General features: G+C 33.1%; 2 protein-coding genes across 8 annotated transcripts in view; both read right to left on the bottom strand.

Moving 5' to 3' along the window:
• LOC145294027 (uncharacterized) overlaps positions 1–2611 on the bottom strand; it is a 234371-nt gene extending 231760 nt beyond the window's left edge. For 3 of the 6 annotated variants that reach the window (XM_080140998.1, XM_080141007.1, XM_080141000.1), the window contains exon 1: positions 2304–2607. The gene's annotated coding sequence lies outside the window, so the exon portion shown is untranslated. Of the gene's footprint in view, positions 1–2303 lie in introns of all 6 variants that reach the window. The other 3 variants (XM_080140995.1, XM_080141005.1, XM_080141010.1) reach the window with 3 other exon arrangements.
• Positions 1–20663, bottom strand: part of LOC145294026 (cullin-associated NEDD8-dissociated protein 1-like) — a 172911-nt gene that overhangs the window by 15229 nt on the left and 137019 nt on the right. Inside the window, exon 33 of one of the 2 annotated variants that reach the window (XR_013869806.1) lies at positions 19818–20008. Coding sequence is in view for 1 of the 2 variants with exons in the window: in XM_080140993.1 (XP_079997119.1) it covers positions 19881–20008 (128 nt within the window). In the remaining variant the exon portion in view is untranslated. Of the gene's footprint in view, positions 1–18930; positions 20009–20663 lie in introns of those variants that run through there. The other variant, XM_080140993.1, reaches the window with a different exon arrangement.

The raw sequence follows: 20663 nt of genomic DNA, 5'->3' as shown, positions 1-20663 counted from the left end.
TCTGCTACTTGCCTCCGATTCCTGGACAGGGTTCAAAAGAGGATCGTCAACCTGATCGGTCTCGGTCTTGAACTGTCATCTAGGCTTCAGCCTCTGTCCCATCAATGGAATGTTGCATCCTTCTGCCTGTTCTACAAGTATTTTAATGGTGAATGCTCTGATGAATTACAAGCACTTGTACCCCTTCGGCATAAATACCCCTGACAAACCCGACAAGCAGCTACATTCCACTCCTACACAGTAGAGATCCCTAGATGTAAGAAAGCCTTCTACTCCAATAGTTTCTTTCCCAGAACTGCTAGACTTTGGAACTTCCTTCTGCTTTTCCAACTGTACTGACATGCAGAAGTTCAAAGTGTAATGTGAACAGACATCTTGCTACTTATCTCCCTTCATAATATCCCTGCAACTGATGTCCCCGATATTTATTTTATTTATATTCCATGTCCTTTTTAAATAAAATACTTTTTTAAGCAAGGATAAAAAAAAAAACGCGACATCAGATGTTTTTCACAGTTGAAATAAAGGGAGAGACAAATGTCTGCTTTTATTCAAGTTGACATCTTCAGAGGCTTTAAACGCCAAAATTAATGTCTCTTTCTACTGCGTGCTGTAAACAAAAAGTTAGTAAATATGGGCCACCGTAGGTGAAAAATGATCCCATTTCACTTATTAGTTTTTGCCGTTAAAAAAAACGCCACTCTACCGATTTTTGATTTTTTTTTTATTCTCTTAAAGAAATACATGAGTTTTTTATTTAATTTATTTTATTTCTTCTTTATGGAGTGATTTTTTTTTTTTAAATATCTAAAAAAAAAAAAAAAAAAACATTGAATGAAATAGAAAAAATTGTCGTAATTCTACGAAATTTTCTGAACAATATAAGATTATAAGGTTTCACTTAAAAAAATTCAACATGGTTTTGAAAAAAAGGGTTTTAAACTTTGGACTTTACAGGTAAATTTGCAAATAACTTCTTTTTTTGTTGTTTTAAATTAGCTTATTTTATTTATTGATCTTTTATCTTCAATTTGATATATAAATTTGAGGTGATAAATTAATTATTTTCATTTTAATAGGCATTTCAAAATGGGGGGTGAATTTTAAAAAAACGCTTGTCTAGAATATTATAATCGGTTTATTGGAAAGAGCATAAAATTTCACATTTGAACCTGAAAATATCTTAAAAATTGAACCAATAGAAAAATTTTGATAGATTTTTAAAGTTTAAAAATTGAAAAAAAATTTAACTCGTAAAATTCAATTGATTTCATTATGTAAAAAAAAAAAAATGGCTGCATGAACGCGCGCAGGCACTTTGTAAACACTGTTTTTTAAAAAATAAAAAATAATATTTCTATTATTTTTTAAACAACTTTAATAGTATATTTTGGAAGTAAAGAAAATAAACAACCTACTTTAAAAAGAGAAATTACGAGTTTTTTTTTATATTTTATTCGCATTTTTGTGTTAGGCGTGTCAAAAATTCCTCCAAAAATTCTAATACACCTACCCAACCACTTCATGTTAAGAACGGCTTTCGGAATAAACACACCCTCAACCTCCCCATGTTAAGAACGGCTTTTGAGCTCGGGGGAAGGGGGTTATTCCGAAAACCGTTCTTAACATGGGGAGGTTGGATCTTGATTTTTTTTAGGGGTTAAACGATGCTGGGGCAGCTCGTAAAAATTGACCGAAAAAATAGCGCGGATCAATAAGTGGTGTTGCTGGTGCACTTGCACCAAATAAAATTTCACTGGTTTGCGATATGAGAAAAAAAAAACAGCGACGATTATTGAAATGAAAACTCGGTTTGACAACCGTCTTCATTCTGTGACAGGTAGGTTCATGATAAAGGTTTTCAAACCCGGTTTTCCGTTATTTTTGTTTATTTTTATTTATTGCTACAAGTGCTAAATCTGAATTTTCCTGTTAATAATTACCTATAACTATAATCTCCGACAAAAACAAAAAACAACAAAAAAAAAACATCTAATAACAAAATAATCCGAAAACGGCAAAGTTCTCCTTTTTTTTTTTTTTCAAAGCAAAAACGGAACGCTCCCTACAACACGCTGCGTACAACATTGTAGTCAGTGCGTATTTCGCAATGGGGCCTCAGTGAGGCCCGGCCTCACTCGTGTATGTCAGCCCTAAAGCTGGCCAGCGTAATAGTTGAAATTTCTGTTGATGTTTCTTTTTCAATAAAAATATCAATGAAAAAAAAATATATAAGCAAAACAGTAAAGAATTTAATTTTCTTTTTAAAATTTCAAATCCAAATATTAAAAAAATGTACTTACGTTTTAGATAAAAGAAAAAAGATAGTTTAAATGAAATCTTTTTTCCCGCGCTCACTTTTGACTCATCAAAAAAGGAAAGCAGATGTAGATGCGATTGTTGACTTCCGGCATAATGTCTGTTGCTGAGCTGGTGACCACCGCTTACTGTAAGTTACATAACTGGTCGTAAGGAGACAAGAAAATAGGAATACGCGTAATTACATTTATTGCAATATTTTCTACACAACAAATACGTTGGTATTATATTAATATATACGTGGTGTAACGGAAGCATGGATGACCATAGCCGGTGTTAGTTGAACTCATTTACTGATGTAAAATTGTTCCGTTTACCATATCGGACTTCGTGTTTGTATTACTACTGTACACATAGATTCGAAAAAGTTGTCAAAAAAAAAAAAAAAAAAGAAAAGAATAACAAATAAATGTTATCAAAGGCAAGATAAGTTACTTTTCTACCTAACTGGATATGCTTTTAGTGTTTTTATTTAATGTAACATGTTTATTCAGCTCGAAAAACATAGTATTTACCGATGTATTGGAAAATTTAAAATGGCGCCGACTCTCTCTTTGACATGGTAAATTTGAGAACAGGAGTTAAAAATAAAAAATATGCAAAATACTGTTAAAAACACACCGAATATATGTCCGCCTATGTCACGGTAACATGTACTGAGCGAGTCTCTAACAATATTGTGTCTAGTTTTTTTTTTATTTTTAACTCCTTTTCCCAAACTTACCTTGTCAAAGAGAGAGTCGGGCGTCATTTTAAATTTTCCAATACATGGGTAAACGCTGTATGTTTTTCGAGCTGAATGTAACTTATCTTGCTTTTGGTAACATTTATTTGTTATATATTTTATCCCGAACTTCTTGTTTTAGTTATGCTGATGAGTTGCATATAACCATAATACATGTGTCCTCTGGCCTTGATGGAGGGGAGACTAAAACTTGCTATTATGGTTTCAAATGATCTGAAATAACAGCAAGGAGAGACTTGATTCCAAATATTTCTCATATGTTATATCTCTCCTCTTTTATAAATATCTCCAGTATCAAATAATCTGTAGTGAACTATTACTATAATGCTGCTACGGTATGCTTCCCTTATTTCTCTCTTTCTCCCTACTCTCCTACTTTTCCATTCCTTTCTTCTCTCAACATCACCAGAGGTTTCAGCCAATCGGAATAGAGGACTGTCTTGGAGGGGGAGTACAAAGAAGAAATCTGTCTCAGACATGTGAAAACGATAGAAGCATCCACACGTGATGGACCAGTTTCCCTGGGTAAAGACTTTTATCGAAGAAAATGTACCATCCTCTTTGTACCCTATATCTTGAAAACCTTTATAAAACATCATCAATCCTAAAGTCTCATCGCACTTAATTATAACCCGATGTTTTCTTTTCTACAACTGTTCTTTTTCAGTACTCTTGTTCTCTCTTTTATGTCGGAGGTGCCCCAAAAAGGGGACCGACCAAAATGGTGACCCTTTTTCAAACGTCGTAAACATTTATGGTAATCGCCAATAAATCCTTATACACTGTGAAATTTACTTTATGTTTGAAAACCAAAGAGGGGAGATATAACATATGAGAAATATTTGGAATCAAGTCTCCTGTAGGGGAAAAGAGGTTTAAGTGAAATTAAACCTCTTTGCCCCAAACAAAATAATAAAAGAAAAGGAATAAAACCAAATGGCACCTCCTTCTTATTTAAAATGCATCGCATTTATTTTTTAACAAAAACAAGATGAATAAGCAAAGGTCCGACCGGTGAAAGTTCTTGTGAAGTCACTATGATTAGAATGTTAGATGAAAGTCCTTCGTGGAATTAATAAGATTAGAAGGTAAAAGTCTTGTGTGAAAATAATGTTCTTATCTTAAGGTTGGTGTTTTAACTGGCAAAGTTCGCCTCATTTAAAATTCCCATGATGAAAGTAATTCGTGAGGAAAGTAATTTGTTGTTATTAATTAGAAAATATGCGGAATGGGTGTGCGTATGCATAAGTGTGATTTTTGAGTGGCGTGTGTAATTATGGTTTTGATGGCTTTGACAGTGACGATGTTTCATAGAAAACGAGAGGCATGTTCTCGTGTGACATCGAAGCGAGAAGAAGGGAAAAAGAAGGGAAGAAAGAATGTTTGATGTGTTTTTATACTTTTATACATTTTGGACCAGCTCCAAAACAAGATTGCTGCTGCTGATATTTTTGTTTTTGGAAAAGCGTTAAAAAGACAATCTTCTAAATTTTCTCTTGTCGCTTGTGTCACGTGATACTGTCGTCAACTACGTCCGCCAGAAATATGTCAATTTTACTTTTGTTGTTGTGAGAAAAAGTGTGTGAGTGTATTTGAAATCATGCCGTTGCTAGAAGAACTTGTTTTTGTGCAAAATGCACGGGGAAATTGAAATGAATAAATGTTCATTTATTTGCGCACGAGCGTGTATGTGTGTGTGAGTGAGTGACTGCACACTCCCCTTGCTGTTATTTGAAACCATAGCAGTAAGTTTTAGTCCCTCCATCAAGGCCAGAGGTTTTGGGGAAATATATTTTGTAATTCATATGCAAAACTAGGAAAACAATTGACTGATTGAAACATTTTATGGCTGTAAAAAACTGCCAAAAAAAGGCTATGGATGATCCTCTTAATGTGCGGCCTTAAAGGCAAATGTCACATAGCCCACTACATAATTCAGAGCATTATCTTTCCAACAGGCCTACGTTTATTAAATTCTGATCAATAGTTACTGAGATTTGGAACTTATAAAATTGCCCCCAAAAGTGGTATCCAGCAAATGTACGTGTCGTTGACTGGGTTCAAAAACAGTCTACAGAAAATGGACTCTGATTTATGAAAGTATGATAGGTTATGAAAAGGAAAGGTTGTAAACTTGGGTTGAATTTGTGGGTATCAAAACCAAAGCAAAATATGATGAAAGTAAAAATAAAATAGATAAACCCCATAATTTATTATACCAGACCTGTTCACACTGAAACACTTATCACAATATTCTGTGGATCTATATTAAAAAAAAAAAACCTTGTTAAACTTTGTGACATATTTCCATTATATGGAGGTCAGGCACGAACAAACACCTCATAATTTTATTATACCATATTTTTTCAAACTGAAACATAATTATCAAAGTATACTTACGCAGATAGATATGAAAAGTCATTATTAAAGTTTGTGCCTATTTTCATTCCATGGAGGCCAGGCGCGAACGCAGACCCCACAATTTTATTATACCATCCCTATTTAAGTTAAAACACACTTATCAAATTATTCTTATATACATCTATATCAAAAACACTTGTAAACGTTTTTTTTTTATTTTTTATTTCCATACTTTGTGGACCAGGCACGAACGCAGACCCCACAATTTTAATGAAGCACCGTTCTGTCAGATCAAACATACCCATTCCTGTGTCTCGATACATCTTTTATCATTATATGTTATCAGTTTTTTAAAATAGTCAACCATATAGGAGCCTATTCGTGACCAGACACACACAGACCTTCAGCTTTATATATATATATATATATATATATACACACACAAGTTAGAAAAGCATTTCATCCAAGGCATGAAAATTGTTAAACAAAATGTTTTTACTGTAGGCTTTAAAAATAAAGGTACAAGATTCAATTTGAAATTTATTTATCTTCAAATGTACTTTTATAAATTTTACAAAGTAAGGTATGCAAATTTAATACCTTACTTTGTAAAATGTATAAAAGTGCACTTTGAAGATAAATACATTTCAAATTGAATCTTGTACCTTTATTTTTAAAGCCTATAGTAAAAACATTTTGTTTAACAATTTTCATGCCTTAGATGAAATGCTTTTCTAACTTGTATCCTACCTTTTTAAGATTATATTTTATTTAATTTATTAATTTGGATTTAAAAAAAGATGCATGTGATTTTGTATGTATTTATAAAAACTCTCCTACTCTCTATTTCAGATTGTATTTCTCCTCACACCACAACTCATTTTTGCAACCCCCTCTTTGCATTATTACAGGTCTGAATATTCTCTGTTTCAGTTTGTAATTCTCCTCACTCCACAACTCTCTTTTGCAACTCTCTCTTTGTTATACATGTCTGAATAATAAGAAAATCTGAATTTTTTTAACAAAAACTTTAAAATAACTTTTTTAGATTAATTTTTTTAAAACTTCTTTCAGAATAGAAAATCTTTACAATTTAATAAGGAACATATTTCATATAGGTTTCATCTAAAATATTCAGTAGATAACGAAAAAAATAGAGATGAAAATTTCAAAAGGTGTGTATAACTGGTTATGCTCAATAGTAGTCCTCGCTAGCGAAAGACTTTGTTATTGTTATTCTATTATTATTATTTAAAATATTTTGTGTCCTGCATCTTCGCGCGAGGACTAATTTATGTAGGTATATCTTCTTTACTCCTATAAATTTGTTTCTTTTTTGTGTGTATTGATATTCATATTAAAAACACTCTTTATTTTCTTTTTAAATAAATAGAAATGTTCTTGTATATGGGTCGTAGAATTGATTTACTACCAAAAGATCTAGCTAATTTGCATATTCTTTTAAACATTCATTTTAATTAATTCCCTATTAGTTTTTTCAGTTTTCTTATGGAATGATCATCTTTAGTCAACTATTACGTGTAATTATATTCATGCAGATATTCTACATGATTTATACTTGCATGATATTTGTGTAAAAAGTGTGCAGTAAACACAAAATTGTTTCCATATATATTTATCTATACATATGTATTTTTGTTTTTCTATCTATCTATCTATATATATATAAAAATGGTATTTTGGTTTGTTAAAAGCGAATAAAACCATATTTCTACGTTACCAATTTAATTGAAATTTTCAGAAATTCTATTTTTAAAGTCAAGGAATGTTTTTATGTTATTAAAATAATTTAACATTGCGAATTATAAAAATATTAAATTAAATAAAAAATATTTTTTGTAACTGCAAGATTATCGCCATTTTATTTCCGGTAGAAATTAGCCTTTCACTTATTGAGATAAGTATTATTTGTATTAATTTTTATGATACGCATGCAGAGAGTGATCGTGCTGAAATAATGTTATTATTTAAAAAGTCATTCTTAACATGGGGAGGGGAGGATGTTTTGTACCTATTCTGTACTTTAATCTTACAATTGAATAAAAAAAAAACATATCGTAAAACGTTAATTAAACGTGGAAATATGATTTCAAAAATAGCGCGGATCGCTCTCTGCATTAGCACCATTTTTATTTATTGCGGACTATTATTCTCATCTTTATTAATTGTTTCACGACTTTTCGGCCAACTATTCCTCTGGCCTTCATGAAAAGAAGTAAGTCCTTTTATAAATGTTCAGTAACTTTTTCTTTTTATTATTCTTAAAGAGTAAAACTTTTCTTATTCATGAAAAGGGTTAAGCCTACGTAAATAAATAAATGTTTGTACACATGACAAATTATCAATAAATGGTTTAGTTACTTTTTTTAAAAAATTATTTATGAAAAGAGTTAACGTAAATAATGTTTGTAAAAGTGTGAAAGGCGACGTTGTACAACCATCACTCCCATGCTTAATTTCTATAATCATTATTTCGACATTTGAAAGTGGTGCTTACTTTTTAGTTACAATGTTCTGATAAATCAGTCACCCATTTTGTAAGAAATAAAAACGCGGTATATCAAAACCATAGAAAGTAAAAATAATATGTGCCTCTACCACATTTGTAAGTCAGAAATATATGTTTCTCAAAGAAAAAAAAATAGATTGAACATGACTTTTTTTATTGTTTTTATGAAAATAAAGTTTCGAGTTTCAAAATTTTTTTTTTTTAACTTATTTAGTTAAAAGTCAGTTTGTGGGTGTTTTTTTTTTTTAAATTGTTTTTATGAAAGGTGAGTTTTTTGTTTTTTTTCAAAACTTTTTTTTTTTTTTAAATATTTTTTAAAGTATTATAAATTTCACTAACATGCTGGAGAAATGTTTAATAATTTGGTATTTTTTTAGATTAGGTCCACCTCCACAATTTTCCTTTCAATGACGACATTTATAGGTTTCCAAGTATGCTGAACACGCAAATCGCATTGAAATTTTGTGGAAATAAATAGTTGTATTATGCATTGTATTCTTCGGCGGCCATCTTTTTACGTGCACACGTGCCATAAACAAATACACACACGTAAAAAAGATGGCCGCCAAAGATTACAATGCATAATACAACTTTTTATATCTTGATAACTACTTATTTCTGCAAAATTTCAATGTGATTTTCGTATTCAGCATAGTCGAAAACCGTTTCAAGTTGTCATTTAAAAGAAAATTGAGGAGGTGGACCTAATCTAAAAATTTACCAATAATTTTTAATCTCGTACGCCTCCCGATACATTGCTTCGTCAACATGCGACCATTTTATATCTCCTTAAGACACTTCCGTATTTAGAAAAAAAAAAAAAAAAAGTAGTGACCGATTTACCAGAACGTGGTAACTAAAATGTGAGTACCCCTTTCAAATGTTGAAATGATTTTTTTTTTTTTCATTTTTTTTTCATAATCTGGTTAGTGTTCAATCGATCCAGTGAAAAAATTTTAAAAAACCTATCAGTATAGAAACTCCACCACGTAAGTAAATAAATAAAAAATGTTATGTGCGCATGCGTTAGCCTTGACTAGGGGGGGGGTACTAAAGGAACAACCATTAAATAATTCTGCGGATCGCCATGGAACTCAACGCCCAAGGAGTACCAAAATAGTTTTCATGATCGGAAGAAATTCTTTTTTCGAAAAGTGGGTGATCACTTTTCCATGTAAATTTAACTTAAAATGAGCACCCACTTTCTGGCCACCTGAGGAAGGGGCATTTATTTTCGTGTTTATTGGCTTAAAGATTTTTTGACAAGGCAGTTTGGTACGCGAATGCATATTTAACAGTTTTCGTTTATGCTCACGCATAGCATAAACAAAGGCTACGTCTGTGAAATGGAAAATATTCCCAGAGTTCAGGGGTTAATACCATACAAAAGAAATCAAACAAAAAACTTTTTAGCCAAGAAACACACAGAAAAAAAAAAAAAATAGCATCCATTTTTTTCTATCGAATTCATTTGCTGTTTTTATTGAAAACTATTTTCCCCCGGATTTTTGATATAATTTTCCATTAAGGGCCGTGCGTCTCACGTTCGTAAATAACAAAATTTTTTTTGTAGATTTTGGTGTGCTAAAAACGAATCTGCAAACCGTTTCCGTCGCAAAAAATAGTTTTTATGATATGAAGAAATTACTTTTTCGAAAAAGTGGCGATCACTTTTCCATGTAAATTTAACTTAAAATGAGCACCCACTTTCTAGCCACCTGAGAGAGGGGGGATTTTTTCCCCATGTTTACTGGCTAAACAGCTTTCGTTTATACTCACGCATAGTGTAAACGAAGGCTACGGCTGTGAAATGGAATATAGTCCCAGAGTTCAGGGGTTATTACCATGCAAAAGAAATCAAACAAAAAACTTTTTAGCCAAGAAACACAGAAAAATGCCCCCTCTCAGGTGGCCAGAAAGTGGGTGCTCATTCTAAGTTAAATTTACATTGAAAAGTGATCACACACTTTTCGAAAAAGTAATTTCATGAATATCATGAAAACTTTCTTTTTGCTACGGAAACGGTTTGCAGATTCGTTCTTAGCACACCGAAATCTACAATAAAATATTTCGTTATATATGAACGTGAAACGGGCCTTAAAGTAAAATAATACCGGATTTTTTGGAGCAGATTTGCCGTTTAGTTGTACAAATATCCTCAAACCAGGTAATCACTAAAAGGGACTTTTAAAAGTCGTCACCTGTATCGAGCAAAAGTCTAAAACCACCGATTATATGCCAGCCTACGTCATGGTAACATATATTGAGTGAGTTCCTAACAGTATTTTGTATAGTTTTTTAGTTTAAACTCATTTTCCCAAAACTTCCCCAAACTTAATGTGTTCGATAGTCTGCCACCATTTGTATTTTTCAGATATACTGATAAACATTGAATGTTTTTGAACCGATTATACATTACATAAAAACTCTAAAATCTTATCCAGTTAGGTAGAACATTTACTTTTCTTGCCTTTGTCAAAAAATAAATATATAACAAATAAATTTTATCAACTTCTTTGTATCTGTGTTTAGTAATACAAACCCTTTTCATTTAATGTAACGTTTAGTCGGCTCGAAAAACAGTGTTTATCGAGGTATTTGAAAGCTACAAATGGCGGTGGACACTGTTGATTACTTTAAGTTAGAGAAAGTGAGTTAAAACTAAAAAAACTATACAAAATACTGTCAGAAACCTATCCATTATGCCAGCCTATGTCATGGTAACATATATTCGATGAGTTTCAGACACTGTTTTGTATAGTTTTTAGTTTTCAACTTACTTTCCCAAACTTAACGTATTCAACAGAGTCCGCGACCATTTCTGTTTTTTGAGCCAATTAAACATTTTACATTACATAAAAACACTAAACAATTATCCAATTAGGTAGAAACGTAACTTACCTTTGCTTTCATTTATTTGTTTTTGGACAACTTTTTCGAATCTGTGTATAGTAACCCCCCTCCCCCCACCATCAACCAAATATTAATTACTAACTCACATTTTTGTAAAACTAACAACAAAAAAAAACATTTAGAGTTTCAACATTTTTGCTACGTTCGACTTAATCCACTGATTGTTGGTCAAGTCCAAACCATGAATGATTGACAGAAACTCCCGAGGATCCAGATCAAATTCTGCAAGAGTACAATTTTTTTTTCATTTTCGTCTTCTTTTTCACTTTTTGCAGTGGATTGCTGTACTAATATAAGAAACATGCATTTTCTCTTTTTATTAAATTTTTCCATTACACCAAATTGAGCCACTGCAACACGTGGCAGGGTACAGCTAGTCTATATATAAAAGTGAAAGTGTCTGTATTTGTCTGTGTACATTTCCCTACGCAATAACTGTCAATTTTTAGTCTACAGACTCAAAATTTGATATACAGTATACTGAGATTTGGGAGAATCGATGTGATCGGTTTCCGGCCAGAAATTTGGCAATTATGGAGTCAAAGTTCAACAATTTGATCTTTGAAAACTCTACCAAACTCCTCTGACAATTTTGGGTCTAAACACTTGAAATTTTAGATATAAGTTTGTTGGACATGGATCTAACTTAATAACTTGATTTGAGCCCAAAACAATAAATTTTAAGGGGTCATAATAGGGATCAAAGTTAAAAAAAAATTGACTTCTGCGGTTTCTACCAAATTACTCAGACAATTTTTGGTCTAAACATTTGAAATTTTACATAAAGGGTATTCAGAGATAGCGCCAGCTTTTTAATCAGTTTGGGTCGAAAATTTGAGCTACCAATATATAAATGTATGTATGTATGTTTGTATGTCTTCCTAAAACTTTCAACAGAGGCAACGAATTTTCACAAGATCAGTATCGTTTTGAAGCTCGACCCTTCAGATGACAAATACCAAAAAATTAGCTCAAAACATTAATTTCTTTAACCTCAACTGGGCACTTTTCTACAAGGCGGGGTCGCTTTTTTCATTGATATTTTCGAAAGTCATCCCCTCTTTTCGATTGTCTAGCCTTAATTTAAACCTACATCACTTCCAGTCTGGCAGGGGTCGTAACAGCAAAGATGTCAGGTTTTTTTCCCCCGTTCTTTTCCTCCTTCGCGGTACGGGTTCGAGCCTGCCTTCCTACTACTATTCTTTTTTTTTTGCTCAACACACACCTCCAAAGACCCGGGCAAGAAATGCAGGACTCATTGTCATCATCCTGCGGCCACAGCCTAGATAGAACTCACTGCACCCTTCTAATATTCCCTATCTGTCATAGCACCTAAAAGATATTCCTTGGAGATGAATGTATTTTCACACTTCCAGAATGTATTTTCACACTGCCATCGCTTAAAAGCTGAGAGGTTCCAGAAAAATAAAATTCCCAAACTTTAGGATGACCAGAAAATCTATTGAGTCGCAGAAATTAGGAACTGGAAAAGCTATAGCAGTGTGGTGAATAATGGCCAATGAACAATTCCTTTGCTATCCCCTTTCCACCATGATGTTATTTGCATGGCAACTGATAAGACTGAACTACTTACCCAGCAATTCACCTTGGACTTCACAAACCACTCCCTCCCTAATTTCCAGAAATCACACTCAATCTGATAATCATTCCTTCCTATGTCCGTGATGTCATACAAAAAAAAAAAAAAACCCCCCAGAAAAACTTGATATCACAAAAAAAATGTGGGTCTGATCTTATTTCTGCTTTAGTCTTAAAAAATGCTTTGCTGAGCTAGCTCCTATCCTTTCAAAACCTTATATCTTGTTGAATCTTGCTTTACTGATAGCTAGAAAACTGCCTCTGTGGTATGGGTGTTCAAAACTTCTGGTAAAGAACTGAAAAATGATCATCCTATCAGTCTCTTTCTGCTCTTCACTAATCACTCTAACATTAATCAACCCCTTTTAAAATGTTAAACTTCTATATGACCATGACTATGGATGTAGGCAATCCCATTTAACTGCGGATATCCTAACAGTCATCTCTGAATTCATATACTATACACTAGAAAAGCAGGTAAATGTACGGCAATATATCAAAAGTCTTTGACAGGGTCTGGTATGAAGATCTACTTACAAAAATTAATTTGTGCAGTATTACTGGACAAATCCACATCTGTAACAGTTTACACCAGTGTTAGGGTTGCTCCTTGTAGGAACAGCTTTATTAGTGAGTGAACTTATGGTTGCGACTACATGATGACTTTGGTCCCTAGTTGATGTCAGGAACCTTGCTCTTACTATTAAATCTCCCATGGTCCAAATTTTTGGTACCTACATGGTTCCCAATTATTATATCCATGGAATTCCAGTAAGAAAAATTAGCTTTGTAAGCCTTTCCAGACCAACTTCCTCTGAAGCCAGACATTCTGACCGACCGTCTGATTGTTCGCATAGATGTTCACCTGCTCATCAGTCCATCTAAATACGGTCAGCTTCTTATAAACTGAATGCACCATCTGCAAATACATCTTTTAATCGGGATTCTATCTTGTCGACATCCAGTCGGTCACTCTCATCTATTTCTAAGTAGAGGACCAATGCATCCCCCTCCAGATACAATTGGAGCAGACTCATCACATAATCCATCTTCTGAAATCTTGCTACCAAGCTCAATTTCTTCAGCCTTCCTTTTGATCTTTTTTTTTGGGGGGGGGGCAGCTAATTCATTAATATGCAAATTAAAGTAACAAAGTAAGTATAGCTAGTTAACAAAACAATTGAGTGATGACATTTTGTTTCTAGTACTGAAAAAAAAAAAAACTTTGACAAAGTTCATGTTAGTCCCTTCATCCCAATCTCAGGGATTGAAGTAAATGCCGGGATCCCACTAATTTTTTTTGTTTTTAATGACACAGAAATATAACAGGTTCATGTTGACGGATTTGTGGTGTAAGTCTTTGAGTTAACTTTGACTAATATGTCAGAGGTGTTGCAATTGGTTGAATGAATCTCTGGTTGGATAATTAGATGCACACTCATCTCCATTAACGATGATTAAAGAAAATCATATATATTAAAGAATATATCAACACAAAGAATACTTTGAGTGACTCACTCGACTTGGTCTTGTGGTTGATCAAAGTGAAAATTTCAAACAAATTTAAGGATATCTTAAGTAGGATAGAGTAAATATGGTATTGTGGTGACAGATGATTCTAGTTAAGTGTAGGATAGACAGTTTTATCATTTTGGATCAACGACCCTCATCTTTGTTATGGACGCAAATATTTATATGTTGTACAAATAAATAACTCAAAGTGTAGTATCTGTTCTGATACTTCATTTCATCTGTTTTCAGTCAGTGAAGGAGCAACTCATACAAGCTAAAGCAATTTAAAACATTTTCTTTCTGGAAAGCTGAATTTTCCCACATTTAAAAATAGTTTAACTACTCTTGTTGGAGGGCAAATAAATAAGTATTCAATCAAGGATAACTTTATTCATGTAAGGACATTTTTTTTTCTTATAAAAAAAATCAAGAAGTATGAAAATGTTTCTGAGGTTTGAAATTAATAACATTTTTTTTGGGGGGGGGGGATACTTATGTATAAGGTACAACATTGTCTGCATATTCCAAGCAGATTGTGTAAATTACCGGAGGATGGTGAAATCCTTGGATAATCAAAATCACAGCAACCAATAATTGGCAAAAATATTGCAAAAGATTTAATAAATTTGGGAAAATTGGTTAAAGTTGCCACCATTAATTTAGTAGAGTTGAGACAGACACTGAAGTCTTTGGAAGCCAATATTTAATTTTGTTAAAAATAGAAACAGGTGAAATATTTGCTGTACGTATGCACATACATGCAAATTAATATATGCAATGGTGCCAAAAAGAACGTCCGCACTTGTCGTTTTTTCAAAAACCAAATTTAAGCTAAATTGAATGTACCTGTTTAAACAACTTATACCTGATTGGATTCACCTTTTTTAAGGTTTCATTAATGAGGTCAAATACAAATAGAGAAGTTAACTTTTGCTGCAGGACAGCTCTTGGGTTTGTTTACCCAACTTTGGCTGGTTGTTTCCCAAAGATGTTGGGAGGGGGAAACCAGCTCCCCATTGTCCAGATTGAATAGCAATTGTCTGATATAAGGAGTTTGGCCCCACATTGATCAAAACTGATTGCTTCTGGACGTTCCCCGGTGCGATTGCCGGGAACAATTCTTAGCTTTGAATTTCGGTTTTATACAAAAAAGCTGAACAAACACAAGACGGGCTGAAATAGCAATAATTTTGTAGAAATTAACGTAAATAAATCTAGACGAAACGCGCGTTCGCAAATCATATATATTATGATCTAGGGGTTTCTTTAATTTTTGTCCAAAATTCTTCCAGATTTTAAATTTTATCGTTACCTAGCTGTTGTAATGCCATAGTCTTCAATAGGATTGAGATCTAGAGATTGTGCAGGCCAATCCAAACACAGAATATCATGCTTTTCAAGGAAGCTCTGGACGTTGCCAGCCGTGTGAATGGGAGCATTATCCTGCATGAAGATAAGATTATCATCCAAATTCCAGCCAAAGTAGGGTAGAAAATGCTCAGTCAACATTAATATACTTAGTCAAATTAATTCGACCTTGCAAGCGAATTATAGGTCTTGAACCATTGGGACTAATAACACCTCTCAGCAAAACTGAACCTCCACCACCTTGCAGCGTTGAAATTACACCTAGGATTAAATTCTTCGTCCTTCCTTTGACAGATGTACTGCCTACCATCACTGCCTAGCCTATTGAACTTGCTTTCATCGCTAAAAATCATTTTCGACCAATATGGAGAGTTGTGATCTTTATTGCATCTGACGAAGTCCAGATTGCGTTTTCTGTTCTTTGCAAGACACAAGCCAATGATTTCTGTAAACAGCCTCGCAAATTTAATCTGTTCTTAACTGTAGAAAAAAAGAGCACTTTTTAAGAAGATTACACTGTTGTTGGATTTAGGGAGACGTTTCAAATCCGTTTCTGAGGCTGCAAATCTTGATAGCATTGTCTTCCCTGTAAAAAGTAACTCTAGGACGACTAGATTTAGGGGCATCATGAACACTGCTGGTGTTTTGGTGCTTTTGCAGTCATTCGTACAGTTACCTTATCACATTTCTCGATTGGATAAACCAGAAAGGTGAAGATTAATGAGCTCCTGATGATCACATGATAACCTGGAACAACAACAATTACAATTAGAGATGCTTTGTTGTCTAAAACGTGTATATTTAGAGCTGGTTTTAAGCTCATTTGTTGGTGCGGAGTTTCTTTTCACCTTCTCGATTTGAAGTTAATTTTTTAAATTGATGTTGAACACTAGGATACTTCAATTGCACCTAAATGATATTATCTATGAGTTAACAACTGGGGTCGTCTGTCTATTTAATTTGTCCGACTTTCAAAAGATAAATATTCAACGATTTTCGATCACTGCATGTACATTAAGCTTTTGCATATATAAAAAAAAAAAAAGAAAAGAAAAAAAAGCGAACAGACTCGCGGTAAATAAAACACTGTCCCGCACTCAAAGTTGACGTCATTAACTTGTCAAAAACGGGCACCTGCCAAGTCCCCCCCCCCATATTATTATTTTCCAACGGCGCGTCAAGGCTTTTTTTTTTTTTTTTTCATTTACCCAAAAACACACACACACCTACAAACACCTGGGCAACGCCGGTTACCCCCTGCTAATAAAGGAATAAAAGTCAAATTAAATGAGGTATAGGTTTTTTTAAACAGGTACATTACATTTAGCTCTTAAATTTGTAGTTTTTTTTTTGTCGCTATTATATATATATATATATATATATATATAAATAAATAAATAAATAAAATGAACTCATTTTTTCCCCCCCGTTGATTTTGACCTTAATAGGATTAAAAATCAAGATATTTCATGCAAATATAATATGCACAAACGGCAGAACAATATCTGAGGTGTGTTATAGGCTTATTATTTCTCAAATTCCTCGATAATCTTAGATTTCTATACTTTTTCTGCTGAGAAGTCACGGCCAAAATCGGTTAAGATCAATGGAAGTGGTAAAATATTTTCTCTCTTATAAATTCCTCCTCCCCCTGCCACCACTTAACACCGTTTGGGGATCGTTCACAAGGAACAGTTGAGAAGAGAACACCGGTTTGGCTTCGTAGTTCTTTCATGTGAAGTTATTTAAAATCACTAAACTAAGCTACAGTGCTCTGTGGCGTAGTGGTTAGCGTGCTGGACAATTCACATTATATTTTCACGTTCGCGCCGACCTACCGTAGTAGTTTTTTTTTTTTTTTCCTAAACAACTGGAATGGACTTTTCTTGGTGGCCGAACTGTTAACGTTGCAGATGTTTTTTTTTTTTTTTTTCACACTTTATTTTTCTACTTTTACTCATGACTCCGGGTTTGATCCTTCCTACTTACCTACCATAACATTTTTTACCCCCCCCCCCCCCCGTCCCAGAAACAAACACTCGGGCAACGCCGGGTACCCCCGCTAGTATATATATAAATTAACATAAAGCAAAGCCCTAACAGAAGCACAACCCAACCCTAACCTATATTCAGCTAGTAAACAACCAAATATATTTTCATGAAGTTTACCATAGTTTTATTTCAATTTATGACTTTCTTTTCTTTCAAATTTTCTGAAAACTTAAAGACAATACAATGAAAAATGAATAACATTTTGTATCAGAACATTTGGCCTGTATTTTGTGAAAAAAAAATCCTCCAGAAAAATAATTTTTATTGTTTGTTAAATATTCTTTAAATAAAACAACTGTTTTTTATTTAAAATTGTAGCAATTCTTTTTAAAACAATATTGTCTTACCTTAAAAAAGAATTATCGACTAAATATTCTTTAAATTAATGATGAAGGTCAGTTTTTGAAATTGTTCTGTTTCAGTTGACTGGATGACAACCATCGATAATAATCTATAATATAAATCTCACCTGTCTGTATGCATGCCTGAAGCTTTTAACAGCGGCGACGGATTTTCAGAAGATAGGTATCGTTTGAAGCTCGACCCCTTGGACAACAAATATTGAAAAATTGGCTAAAAACATTAAATCCTTCACCTCTAACTGGGCACTTTTCTACAAGGAGAGGTCACTTTTTTTCGCCGATATTTTTGAAAATCATCCCCTCTTTTCAATTGACTAGTCTTAATTTAAACCTTCGCCACTTCTGGTTTGGCAATGGACGCAACAGCAAAGATATCGGCCTTTTTTTTTTCACGTTCTTTTCCTCCTTCATGGTACGGGTTTGAGCCTGCCTGCTTACTTTTTTTTATTTTTTGTGCTCAACACACCTCCAAACACACAGGCTGGTCTATAATAGAAATCTCACCTTTCTGTTTAAATGTATGTATGTTTGTATGTCTTACAAAAACTTTCGACAGAAGTGACAGATTTTCACAAGATCGGTATCGTTTTGAAGCTTGACCCTTCGGATGACAAATATAAAAAAAATTTGCCAAAAACATTAATTCCTTCACCCTAAACTGCCGTTTTGTACAAGGAGGGCTCAATTTTTTTTGCCGACATTTTAGCAAGTCATTGTCACCGTTGGATTGACTTTGGAAGTCAAGTTTTGAAATTAACCAATCGCATCATGGTGACATTGGCTAAGATGTTAGATTTTCTTTCACTTTCTTTTCCGCCTTCGCAGCATGGGTTCAAGCCTGCCTACTACTACTACTTTTTTTTTTGCTCAACACACATCTCCAAACACCCAGGCAAGTATTATATAGATAAAAATGTGTTTTAACTTTTGCAATTGGCATTTTATTTCAATAAATGCAAGACTAGTCAATCGATCCCAAATTTAAGGAACATATGCAGGTAAACGATAACAAAAATTTGTTATGAAAGGTTGACAATGTAGCTTTTCATTTTTTTGATATTGATTTATTAGAAAATAATTTTAGTATAACAAACCAATGAAAAAAAAAAGCCACGTCAAAAATGTGATAATGTAAAAAAAAAAAAAAAAAAAAAGACAAAGACAAGAAATGAAGCCACTTTGAAACACTGTATTTTGTTATCCTTGAATTTACATTAACAATCCCAAGAAACATTTAAGGGTTTGTTTTGTTTTGTGTTAATCTTGTTTTGCAAAACATTTAACTGTTCATGAGACCTGTTTTGTCATTTCAATATAATTTTTTTTTTTTTTTTCTTTTTTTAATATTGTTTTGTTTGGGAGAGGAATGGGAGAGGGGGCACACTTTCTCCTTTTTTGTTCCCTACCCAAGAGTAAAAAAAAAAAAAAAAAAAGGTTGGTAGAGTGGGAGGAGAAAGGCTTCGGTTGGAGAACAAAAAAAAATTAACCAAAAGTTTATAACGCTTATCATTATCATCAATTGTGGGGATGGTTGGGCAGAACCGCATGATATGCAAGTTGTATGAATGATTTCCAACAAATACTGCCACAAAGCACAGCTATATAGAGAGAGTTAAGATAGCGTGTTTAGAGAGAAGAGGGGAGATATAAAACAATACAGTCAATCCTCTCCACAAAAAAAAAAAAAAAAGAAAAAGAAAAAGAGGGGTGGGAAAAAGTTATAAGCTTGAAAAAGAAAACGAGGAAAGTAGAACAATGAGGTATTTATTAAAGAAAAAAAAAAAAAAAAAAATGGCAGCAATAATGCAAGGTAAATTAAGTGCTTTTTTCTTCCTTTTTATTTAATTGAAACTTTTAATTTATTTTCTATTTAATTTGTTAATAAAGAAATTGAAATTACAAAAAAAAAGTTATCACTGCCCAAAGAGGGAAGAGCCCACTTAATTCTTTAAAAAAGAATTTGTTTAATATTTTAATATTCTTATTTCCTCTTAGATTATTTATTGTTGAGAACATGAAGTGAAGCTGTAAATAAAGGCACAGAGGATGATAAGACAAAGTTTTTTTTAATTTTTTTGGCTAGAAAGGGCTGGACAGAAAATAGGGGGGGGGGTTGAGTTCAGCTGGTGTCCATCAGTGAATCGGAGCCGCCTGTATTCACATCCTTCTGTATGGCGTCAAACATTGCTGACAGCTCCGTATTACTTTTTATTTGTACGAGAAATTCGCTCACTATCGGATTTTTGCCTGAAAAAAAAAAAAAATAAATAAAAAATAAAATAAAATAAAGTTTTTTTTAGGAATTAAAATTTTCTTTTTTTTTTGAGGAAGTAAATTGTAAATTTTTTTTCTTTATATATATATATAAAAACGAAAATGTATGTATGTTTGTGTCTGCTAAAATTTTTTCAACAGACAACGAAAATTCACAAACTTGGTATCATATCGAAGCCCCATCCTTCGCTCGAAAAATATATCGAAAAATTGGCAAAGGGGGGGGGGGCTAAAAAAGGTCTTCTCGTGACGACGAGCGGTTCTACGCATGCGCCAGATGACGTCATGATTTACTTTAAATAGCTGAAAAACTGAACAAATTTCATGTACGTCGTGTTAGGTCAGTTGATTAGCGCGTTGGTTCATTATATAAATGTTTTGGGTTCGAATCATGGTGTGAGATGTCTTTTTTATTTTTTATTTTTTTTTTTTTTAAATTTAAATATTGAACCAGTGTTATTTAAGCCATTTTCACGTAACGTTCGTTTTTCTGTTTTTTTTTTTTTTTTTTTTTTTTTTTTTTTTTTCACTTATCCACCCCCGACCACACACCCCAAAACACCAGGGTACCCACCGATTTTTTTAAATTTTAATATCGAAACAGGCTTATTTAAGCCATTTTTTATGT

Source organism: Euprymna scolopes, chromosome 15, assembly GCF_053919585.1.
Source record: "Euprymna scolopes isolate OS-2025 chromosome 15, ASM5391958v1, whole genome shotgun sequence".
Taxonomy (NCBI): domain Eukaryota; kingdom Metazoa; phylum Mollusca; class Cephalopoda; order Sepiida; family Sepiolidae; genus Euprymna; species Euprymna scolopes.
Note: the sequence above shows the minus strand (reverse complement) of the source record. Positions and strands in the feature narration are given on the sequence as shown.